This window comes from Tetrao urogallus (assembly GCF_951394365.1).
Source record: "Tetrao urogallus genome assembly, chromosome: 1".
Lineage (NCBI taxonomy): Eukaryota > Metazoa > Chordata > Aves > Galliformes > Phasianidae > Tetrao > Tetrao urogallus.
In genome coordinates, this window is record NC_136813.1 from 69750377 (window position 1) to 69762785 (window position 12409).

The 12409-nt window shown below is 36.5% G+C and overlaps 1 protein-coding gene across 1 annotated transcript in view; it reads right to left on the minus strand.

Annotated features, from left to right (window-relative positions):
• The window catches only part of ANOS1 (anosmin 1), a gene marked incomplete at both ends in the record, with an annotated part of 126037 nt that overhangs the window by 98385 nt on the left and 15243 nt on the right, over positions 1–12409 (minus strand). The window contains one exon of the mRNA XM_079549827.1: positions 2909–2956. Within this exon, the coding sequence (XP_079405953.1) occupies positions 2909–2956 (48 nt within the window). The remainder of the gene's footprint in view (positions 1–2908; positions 2957–12409) is intronic.

The window sequence follows — 12409 nt, forward strand, 5'->3', positions numbered from 1 at the left end:
ATCTTCTAACTAACAGTTGTTGGCTATATTTGTATTAGAGGGCAACAGTGTAATTGCTTGAATTAACTTCAGAGGTACTTCACTAACAAAATGAATAAAAAAGTGATCTTCTACAGCAAACTTCTAATACAGAAGTGTCCGTGTATATAAAGAATACAAATTCCCATGAGGAAAAAAATAATTGGCGTAGTACATAAGTATTCCAAGATTTCTCCTAGTTCTATGTTCAAAACTGTATGCACAAAATTACTACAGATTTCTGTGTCATACTAATCTTATTCTCAGAAAACAGTGGAGAAGGATCTACACCAGCTTTTGTCAATTCAGGTCTAGGAAAACAAAATCCAAAACAGAGACTAAACGTGTTTCCAATGAGGAAAAATGAGGAAACACAGGCAAAAGCCCTACAGTGAATGTTTCATGACAATATTTTCTTCCAAGACTTGTACTTTTATAGGCTATCCTAGGATAAGAATGAAAAAATGTTTAAAAAAAATAAATCGTAAGTAGTTATGTTACAAGTAGAAGGACTGCACTGTACCTTCTCTATTTTAAAAACACTGTCATGAAAGAATAAAGTAATTGAAAAGTAACTAAATTGACTATATCATCTTCAGTGTTGTATGAGTTACAATGACATAGCTTTAAAGTGAAATTTTATCTGTGTGCCATATGCACGTACTTCTGCACTTGATTATAAGAGATTAATACAATCAAGGTAATTCTTAAATTCATTGTACTTCATATCTATTTTATGTGGATTCATAATCATGGAACAGATCCTCCTGGAAGACATGTTAAGGCACATGAGGGAAAAACACGTGATCCAAGACAGCCAGCATGGTTTCACCATCAGCAGATCATGCCTGATCAATCTGGTGGCTTTCTATGATGGAATGACAGCATCAGTGGACAAAGGGAAGGCAACTGATGTCATCTACCCGGACTTTTGCAAGGCCTTTGACATGGTTCTCCACCACATCCTTATCTCTAAATTGGAGAGAGATGGATTTGAAGAGTGGACAATTTGGTGGATAAGGAATTGGAAGGTAAACTGTCCCCTTCTTCTCTGCCCTTGTGAAGACCCAGTACTGCATCAAGTCTGGGACATCCAAAAGAGTCCAGAGAAGGACCACAGAGATGATCAGTGGGCAGGAGCACCTCTCTAAAAGATAGGTTGAAGGAACTGGTCATGTTCAGCCTGGAAAAGAGAAGGCTACAGGAAGACCTTATTACAGCTTTCCAGTATTTTAAGAGAGTTTACAAACGTAAGGGAAATCAACTTTTTGTGTGGGTAGATACTGATAGAACAAGGAGGAATAGTTTTAATCTAAAGGAGAAGAGGTTTAGACTGGATGACAGGGGCAAGTTTTTTTTACTGAGAGAGTGGAGAGATGCTGGAACAGGCTGCCCAGAGAGGTTGTGGATGCTCCATTCTTTGGAGGTATTTAAGACCAGGCTGGATAGGGCCTGGGCAATCTGATTTAGTACCTGATCTAGCAAGCTGGCAACCCTGCCTGTGGAAGGGGGACTGGAACTTGATGGTCCTTGAGGGCCCTTCCAAACTAAGCCATTCTATGAACTTCAGATTGATCCAGACAGATGTTTATACAACCTGTCTTGCTTTAAAAGCTGGGCTTTCCCTACATGACTCATTCCTTGCTAAGCATACACAATTGGAAAATCTTTCAGACCGGATACTATAGCAGCTTTGATAAGTGAATTAAAAAAGAACAACAGGATCACTGCAGTACCACACAAGACCATTACACACTCCTTTAAAAGCAATTTAGTTATGACAAATCCCTTTTTCACAAGAATGATAATATTCCATGTCAAAAACTAAACACTCAGCAGTGTGACAAAACTAATCTTTTCCACTCTCTTCCTTTACTGATGTCATGACACATAGTTTTTAATATCAATGACAGTGTTCAATTTTGTTTTATTTTCTTATAGTGGAACAGTCAATAACAGTTCATTTTCAATCTTATGCACTTTAATGAAAACTAGATTCTCTCTTCGGTGAACCAGCAATCTCACTTCTTAAATGCAGAGAAACTGTTTCATGTTAAAAATCAAGGTCAGCATTTACATAGATTAAGAAAACAATACAGAATGATGCTACTTCGTTTTAATTCAATTTGTAATATACCCTTTACAGAATAAATCGAAGATAAAACGCCCACATTATTATAGAAATACATTTTTAGGAAGATTAGGTAGGAATACTGGAAAAAAACTCTTCATCAGTTTCAGGTAAACTTCCAAGCCATTTAAAAGATGCATTTCTCATTACATTTAGGAAAAAACAGTTCCTGGAATGTGTAATTCCACTCTTACCATCAAAGCTCCCAAATCACAGCTGTTTCTGTTCAGATAATACAGAAAAATTTTTGTATAGTCAGTTCACTTAGTTTACCTACTCTCTAAGCTTGCTAGATCAAAATGCTAGGATGGGACAAGGCATAAGTGATCTGTTTCAAGAATGATTTCCAAGAAAATTCAGTGCCATGCAAAAAATTGGAAAAAGAGTTGAATGCTGGCATACCCTGGCGCTACTGAGTGAATATTTTAAAGTGACTGACAGTTTCACTGCTTATGTCCAAAAATACTGAAACAGAAATGATATAGAAGATTCCAGACAGTGTAAAGTTTGTTGATAACCACAATCACTTATCAACCAATTGTTTGTTTTTTTTCCCCAGCTAAGAATTATATTGGTTTACCTATGCTCAATATTTATCCTCAGACATAATTCCAAAGTCCTGAAAAAGTAGTTCACTTGGTATTAATTTTGGACATCTATGGATTGAGGTTTCCAAATAAAAGGTGAAAACTACTTAATCTACAAACATGGAAACAATCATATAACTTCATAAATGGGACAAGGAAGAAAACAACATACCTTTGAACACTGTTTGTGATTCTGGCACCAAGCAAGTGATCCATTGTTCTGAAACACAAAAAATACATGAGTATAAATATTTTGTTAAGAATAGATCTGATCATCGTAACAGTTTCAAACAGAATTAACCTTGCAGTTCTTTTTTAGAGCATGATGTGTCATAGCATTAGTAACAATTCTGAATCCACACCGCTTGTGCTGAGTAAAATGCTCAGGCAAGTGTAAGCGAACCTGAGAAAAGCTAGAAAAACATTTAATCATTCAAAACTGGTGGAAAATTTACTCAAGTCTCCTCTTAGTCCACTTTTGTGAACACTTCGTATCTGGATTTACCAGCAAGACAATAAAGGTAACACCTGTATATAAGAAACCGATATGGATGCGTAGTAATTCATGAACTGAAAGCTCATTAGTTGCATTTCAATATTACAGAGTACTTAAATTAACAAGAAAACATAATGAACAGCCTTGAAGAAAACAGAAAATTGGATTAAACGTGAACTGCATTTACCAGAAGTCAACCATAACAGTTTTGTTTAAGATTTTCACAATATAACAGATCGGGAATTCTCATCTATCTTAAACTGCAGCAAAACAATGAATTCAGCATCATGTGCAAAATAATTTTAAACTAAGAAAAATGAGAATATGATGAAAATAGAAAGAGAAACTTGAAACAGGCCTGGCTATATTCATCAACCTGCTACTTTACCACAGCAGCTCATAAAAGGTCAACTTCGGAAACACTATTTCCCAGTAATAACCAGAGTTCAGGAAACAAATGTTTGTGGGGCTAATGCACAACAAAATATTCATTCACTTTCTGTATTGATGAGAATAGAAAAACCATAAAGAAGATCTGGGTAATCCTGTAGACTAAACACTAGAAATAAGGTGTAAGACTAGCAAGTTCATGGACTTGAGAACTTAGACATACGTATATTTCTTTCATCTTTGTGAACTCCTCAGCTGTAAAGAGAACAAATAAAAATTATGGTAAATTTATTGATCACAATCTGACTGTGGTCCAAAAACATTGGTGAATTCCATGAGACAGTAATAGGACACCCTTTCCAAGGAATTAGGCATAGTATTTCTGTATGGAAGAATTAATGCTACTGTATTGTGCCTTCACCTTTTGAACTAATTATAGGTATAATATAGATATAGTTATGGACAACAGTCACAAATTCAGGTAGGACAGAATACAGCAGGATTAGCAAAACTACAAGGTTTTGTCTGCTTAAATAAGAGGATATGAAAATAAAGGTAACCTATAGATACCTAAGTTTTAGCTGTGTGCTTCTAAACCTATGACAAAAATACTATTTGGATGTATAACCCAGAAGTATATGTACTAGCATGCACTGTATTCAATCCAGCTATACCAGTCTGTCAGCAGAGCACTTCTGTTCTCAACAGGGCACATGAGCTTGAATACACCTGCAAGTTGCCACAGTGATGAAGCCAATAGTTTGAAGGTGGCTCCCTCCTAAATAGTGTTTGGGGAGACGGTATTTGTGCATGCCTTCACACAAGCTCCCAGAGTTGCTCAATTCCAAAAACCTTTCCTGCTGTCCCAGGAACGATATTTATACACAGACACATAGTTGCGATACAAAAGCTAGTAAAGAAAGTCCCTTTTTATCCAATACTCTGAAAGAGTATCCAGTACACTGAAAGATAAAGACCTCTTAAAATGAAGAAATCTGCTTCTAGCCTAACACAGGTGACTCTAATTATACAAATAGGATACAGCACTGTTGCTTGCACTCTTAGACAAGCACACAAAACAAAACAAATTAAAAATAAATAAATTAAAAAAACAGAGATTTACTCAGAGTAGGAACAATTTTCAACTAGATCAATCATCTAACTGAGGACACCTCTTTCTTGCATTTAAAGCACTGCTCACTAAAGACGATTTCCTAAAAATACCAACAGTGAGTCACTCCTGAAGGCAATTCAAAATCACCTTCCAGGTTTTGATTGGCAGGAGAAATAAAAAGAGGGAAGAAAAGGTAATCAGGCTACAAACTGGTGTTTCAGCCATGTAAGAAAAACTAGTCATCTACATTTCTAATACTAAGGGTATTTTGTACTGGATGAGAAGTCATTAATACAGATTTGGATCAGACACATCGGGAAGTCCAGGAATCAAAACAAAGCATCTAACTTGCATGTTATTCTTGTGCCTTAAGCACCACATTTCTATATGTGTCATTTTTTTTTCATATGAGCTCTAAGGCTAAACATTTCTATTCCTGTATTATTTAAGGGACTCTGGGAATAATAAATGTAAAGACGTATCTACTCCTAAGCTCTTTTAGGAGCAATTTCAAAATTCTAGTTAATACAATTTAATTTCGATATTTTATGAATATTTGTTTAGTTTTATCATCCCAGCAGTTGTAATCATTATTTGATTTTAGAATACCACTTTTTTTCTGACATTACCATAGAATTTAGCTAAAATTGAGATTTGTTAACATAAGAATAGTTAGCTATGAACAACATGTCAGGTTCAACCCCTAAAAAAAGAGACATACATAGAAGAAATAAAACTTTAGAACAGCCATAAATAACACATGCTAGTGGGAATACTTTAGTATTATCCTCAACGCCATATGAGGATTTATTATTTCCACTCACAGATCTAGCCAACAGTAATGTTAAAACAATATTTTATGTGCTGCTTCCAATTTATCCTCCCTTTCTTCTTCATATAAAATGTGACAGAGATAGCTGATTGCAATAACAGATTAGTAGTAGCTCACCACTTTATTTCAGTTATGCTACTGCTTTCCACTGAACTAGAAAAAGCACTTCTGTTTTTGAATTACATCTGTTACTTGAGACAATAAATGCAGTAAATGTCCAGATGCGTGCCTCTCCTTCTTCATAATGTATAATGTCTAGCCATGTTTTCATTTCTCCATTAAAAACTATTATTACTTGAATGAAAAAGTAAGTTTAGCAAAACATAACAATATCGTTCAACAACCTTAATATTATAAAAACTAACATATGAGTGATTTTTCACTGTACAAGGTGAACATGAGTTCTACAGGCTTGCTTTGAACCACAGGGTATGAGAGGAAGAACACTCTTCAGTCTCCATCTTAGCAAACAGATACCCAAGTTACACAAATGTTCACTTATTTGTTTTATTTTCCCTGTTTTTAATCCAATATACCTGTCAGAAAGTCTAATTTCAAAGAATCAAAAATCTCATGTTTTAGCTAGAGCATTTTGCATCCCAAAAATCCTCAGTTCCCTCACTTCTGTTTTTCTTCAAGCCAGTTCTGACAAGACTTACACCCATGAGAGTTTTGACTTGATCCTTTCTTTGTTTGAGGGCTTTCTGGGCTGCAAGCAACACTGCTGGTTCATGTCCAGTTTTTTGTTCCCCCCCAAGTCCTTCTCTACAGGGCTGCTCTCAGTGAGTTTCTCTCCTAGTCCATACACACATCTGGGATTGACCCAATCCAAGTGCAACACCTTGTACTTGTACAATCTTGTTGAACTTTTTCGGATCATGTGGGCCCACTTCTCTAGCTTGCCATCACCTGGATGGCATTTCTTCCTAAATCTACCCACTTTTTAACATAGAGGGTATCTTCCACATCCTTCCTGCCTTGCCTATCCCTTCTAAAAAGCTTGTAGCCTTCAACTGTAGTATTCCCATTGTGCAATTTATCCCACCATGTTTCTGCAAAAGCAATGAAATTACAGTTTTCTAATTGCACCATAGTTTTCACTAGTCCATGCTGCATGAATTGCTGTAGAGACACTTCATTTGGGTTTTTGGCATCTTTATTCTTTTGGAGGAGTCTTCCCAGATTCCTCTGTGGCAAATTTGAGGCTTAACCCTGCTGCTTCCTAAAGTAACAGCATTCCTCAGCCCTTTTCTGCCATTTAGAAGTAATTCCCCTCCCCCCATAAAATTTAGCTCTGATGATCAGCCAAGCCAGCCTCCTGCTTGGTATATTCTTGCTCCTCCTAATCAGCTGCATCCCATCAGATGACCATATGCTCAGTCTCTTGACAATTCAAGATCACGTGAAATCCTGAGAACAACACTATCCATGCAGTCATTCTTATAACTGGTCCATTCTCTTCCTTCTACCGTCCCCAAACAGAAGGACTGAGAACACTACCTGTCCTCCCAATACTTTCAATATCATCCCTAGGGAAAGAAAATCTTCTTAAACATTTTGTAATTTCCTAATTGCAGCCTACTGTGACTCTGCTTGAAAGACCTGGGGTAGAGAGTATTTCTTGAGCTTTATCACACCCAGTAGCCTCTTCTTAATGTCCCAGATATAGGCTCCCAGCAGGCAGCAAACCTCTCTAGAGACCAGCAAATAGATGCCTCGGTGCTCAAGTGATTACAAAAAGCAAGGAATAAGAAATCAGACAAATATATAACAAAATTTATCATTCAAACTTATCATGAAAACACAAACCACAACTACATGGGCCATAACAAGCCAATGCAGCAGAAGAGACTTGGGAAAGAATAGCTGGTTAGTCGCTGGGCAGAAAAGGACTTAAAGAGTCTGGCTGACAGCCAGCTGAACATGAACCAACTGTGTGGCCTCCCAGGTGGCCAAGAAGACCAGCGCCACTCTGGCCTACATCCTAGATAGTATGGGCAGCAGGACTAGGGAAGGGATTGTCCCTCTGCTGCTGAGATCACACATCAAGTATTTTGTTCAGTTTTGGGCCCCTCATTAGAAGGATACAGAGCTTTTCAAGTGGGTGCAAAGAATTGCTATGAAGCTGGTGACAAGACAAGAAAACAAGACAAATAAAGAATGGTTGAGGGAACTGGGGTTGTTTCGTCTGCGGAAGAGGAGGACCAGGGAAGACATTGCTCTCCACAACTACCTGAAAGGAAGTTGCAGCAAGAGGGGTGTCAGTGACAAATAACAGCACAAGTGACAAGGAAACAGCCTTAAGTTGCACCATGGGAGGTTTAGATTGAACATTTTGAAAATTTTTTTTTATTGTAATTGGCTGGTCACAGAAGTAGTGGAGTCTCCAACACTGCAAGTATTTAAGAGACACGTGATCGTGATTTATTGATGGACTTGGTAGTGTTAGGTTGATCATTAGATTTGATGATCTTAAGGGTCTTTTCTAATTGAAATGATTTTATGATTCTACTTGCAATTAAATTGATTAATTGGTATCTGTAAACAGTCTGAGTGAGCTTCATTTCAGCAAACATAAATACATGCTTGCTTTCCCCCAGTAAGCAAATGTCCTGAACAGTTAAGGTAAAAACCTCTGTGCCCTGAAAAAAAGCAAAGAACTAGTAAAAATAAAAATACATGTTAGAGAGGCAATGAAGACTTAGTTTTCATCTATCTACAATCTATCCCAAGCAACTCAAAACTACCCTTTTACTAGAGCAATGGCAAAAAAAAACAAAACAACATCAACAACAAAAATGTCTTTCATTTGTATCCTCATCCATAATTATCTTTTAGAACATACAATTCTTCTTTTGAAGTGCCAAACATCGGTTGTGAAAAATCAATGAGCCACTTAATCTGAAATGACAATACCTGGTATCCCTTCCACCAGTTTTGGAATTCTCTTCTCACCTGAAGAAAAGTGCATATTCAATGCACTTTTGAGTGAAATTACTATCTCTCCAGATGAACTCTCTAAAACTTCCAAAATGACCAAAAAAAGCATAAAAACAAGCTCTTCCAATAATAGTTTCCCACTGATGTACAATAGAGCAGAGAAAACAATAGCTGCTGCAGTGATGAATTTAAGGACATACGTTTTCAACAGAAAATGCAGAATGGAATTAACAAATTCAAATTAGGCCTAGGCCTTTAATATACAAAATGCCAAAGCATTTACCTAGGAACAAATTTCAGAAGAAGAGGTACCAAACCCAGCAGATAGCAAATCCCAAAGAAAATGTTCTTTCTCAAAGCATTTCTCTTGAGCATAAAAGTGAACTTGACGTAAATGTACAAAAAAGGGGAACCAGAGTCCCACACATCTCTCCTGGGCTCTGGTATTTTAATTATCCTTTTGCATGCAAATAACTGGCTCACATTTTTCTTTGGAAACTTGGCTGAGAAATGAAAAGAGCATACCTTTTTATGTAACAGCTAGAAAACTTGCCACACAACCGTCTCACCAATCCGGAATAAATGTAAGTACTTATGCCCTTTGAAATTACATTTCAACATGTTTGAGGCAAAACTGAAACCTGACCAGAGAAACTAAACCACCCTGCAGAAATAAGTGAATGAGCAAAGTCATAAAGCCCAATTACAAGGTCTACCTCTGGAAAACAAGACTGATACTTAAAGGACAATTTATGCAAATATGTTTTAGTTTATTTATTTCTAAGTATTTCCCCCCCCATAAGGCAAGTTTGAAGATCATCCTCTGGGGAAGTCATGGAGAGAAAAGAATTAGTATTCTATGATACCATCCATAAAACACAACAGAATCCCAGAAATATTATGGTTCCTTGGCTTCTACCAAGGGAAGATACGTTCTATGATCCTTCATACAAAGAACTGAAATGCATACATTTTGTTCCTCTTTTTTTCATTTTGTTACAAATTATGCTTTAATGAAAAATTAAATGCCTAGCAAGGCATTTGTCTTGCTTTCCAATGGTTCTAATAAGAAATGTAATTGTATAAAGCAAGAATCAAAAAATCATAAAGTGAACATTACTGAGCAGGACCATTTCTCACTCCTAGATAAACAGCACTGGCATTTGCATATATAGCAACTGTTTCCACTATAATCATTTGAGTGAGATGCTTCATTCCACCCTGATAGAAAATGATTAGACCTTGGTCAGTCACACTTTCATCACCTCCAGGCTATATTTAGCCACGTGGCAACTCCAGCCACTACTAGAAAGCTCCAAGTAATACAAAGCAAGTGGTAGGCTGAGCTACAGGTGTGCCTGGCTCTAGCCCTGCCCCGTGGATGCATTTCACATCCCTTCAGTTAGTAGTGCATCCTGGATGTACACTGCAGCTCATCTGGCTCTTTCCCCTAGCTGGACTTGGGCCCCTGTACTTAGGCTTCATCTTCATCCCAGTCTTCTTTTTCCTCAGACTGGAGCCCCAGCCCGGCTGTGGCTCAGTGTTATGCCTTGTCATCTACACCTGACACTGCTCATCCTGGGCAGGCAGTCATGGGCTGTTCCCCGTGAAGAGAGCACTGCCTGTACTGGGGAAATTTTTGGTTCCCTAGCCCTATGAGGTAGTTGTCCTTGTTGCAGCCAGAAGCAGGAGACTGTAAGCTGGAATCTGTAGCAACATTCATTTTTCCCTGATGCGTAAGAAATATTCCTTGATCTCACTAGTAAAAGCAAAGGTTAAAATTTCAACAATAAAAGCAAATAATCACCTAACCCACGTAAAACAATAACACATGTAAGACTTATCAAAGCAAAGAAAAAAATATTACTTAATGGGACACTAACACAAGACAACATGTTGTTTTATGTATTACCAACAGGCACTTGAGTAACCTTACAGTGTGTGTTTTATATTAAAACTTGTACAGATATAACAAATGAACCTTGACTATGTACATTCCTCTGCCATCCTACAAGCACATACAACAGATGTAAACCTTTTTCTTTCTTTCTTTTTTTTTTTTTTTTTTTTTTTTTTTTTTTTTTTTTTTTTTTTTTTTTTTTCCCTTTAAATAAAGCAATGAACAGAAGAATGCATTTTGGAACAAATACGTGGAGACTCTGTTACTGTACCTAGTCACCACTGTCCTTAACAGTAAACAAAACATACATCCTACTTAATAGAATCCATTTCTGTACTTAAACTGCAGAAAAATAAATGTTGGTTACTGGTTAACCCAAAGTAATTAAGTTAAAGAGGTGACTGAATGTGAGAAATAGTTATAAAACTGATCTGCCTTACAGTTGGCTCTGATTACATAACTGCAGTTTGTAAATACAAATCAAAGTTAAATTATCATAGATAACACTTCAGCCTAATTTTAAACATCTGCATTTACCACCAATAAAAGCATATCACCAACAATTTAATCAAAGTATCAGCAGCACCAGTCTTATGTTTTCTTTTGGATTTAAATTGATGCCACAATCACGTAATGCAGTAGCTCTGATCACAATGATATTGTGGGTTCCTCTTGTGGATAAACAGAACTGTACTGAACTTAACATTGCAGTGATATTTTCCAAACAGTTCCTCAAAGTCATCTTTAATTATTGTATGTATTACTGAAAGTTCTCATAAGAGTTTACATTGAAATATGTAAAGTCACAACTTTATATGCGTCAAATGGAAAACATAAAGAAAAAAAGAAAAAGTTAAGATCTGAGTAATTACAAAGACTACTGAGTAAAATCAGCAACCACCACCTACATTGTGAGACACAGCATTATTTGTCATATCATTATCGTCAGTAGGTTCCTAGAAGACAGTGATCAAAACCCGAAGATCATTACCAATGAAACAGCAAGAGACAGTAATTTCGAAAACTAATGATTTTGTTTTGATGTGTTGTTTTCATTAAATTTGTACCTCCAGTATGCAACACCATTTCTCCTTTTACAGTAGTGCCTTCTAAAATAGATAGAAATACGACTAAATAAACACAAGCTGTAAAAACAAACCAGCCACAAGAATCCTTGTGTCTCACTTGTGAGTTATGACTGCCTTCTTGTGGTTTCACAGTCTTCACTGTTACCACTTCTAAGACTGATCTCAACTGGAGTTTAGTTCTATATATCAAAAGTGTATATCAATTTACAAAGGAAGCCAGGATAACATAAATTTTACTAAGCAGAAGGAGGAATTAAAGACACTAACACTAAGTTGAAGACTTTAGAAGTAAATGCAGAATCTCACAGTAAGACATACACTTTGGGCCAAATCTTGCATACGTTTCTTGAGGTTATGTAATCCAGTTGAGATGAACAATAGCTAATCTAAAGCATCAATAGGTAACATAAATACGTCTCACTGACTAACTGTTCTAGCTCTACTTCAAAATCCCCACCCTTCGAACATATTTCTTAATGAGACCTTTCTAACATGTCATAAAGTAGATTTTGCCACACAGATGAAATGATAACAAAAGTGTATGCTGGTGGGAAATAAACACTTAACAAGAACAAAATAGACTCTAAAAATGCTTTTACAAAAGACGATGTAGACATATATGACCTATTTAAATACATTTTAGAAATAGAAAAAAATTGAGAAAATGTGAACATTTACAAAAAAAAAAAAAAAAACAGTAATATCCCAGGTTTCAGAAATGTGTATACGTGCTAACTTATTTGACTTTATAACTGAAAACGTCAGTCCTTATCACTGTTCTGTTTAACTACCAGATTATTACGTAGCAGGGCGATTCCCAATGTGATGAAGTATACTTTCACAGGTTTCATTCACCTGCATTTCTTACCAGCTGATCATTCCAGGGTCAGCTACAAATACACAAGGGTATCTC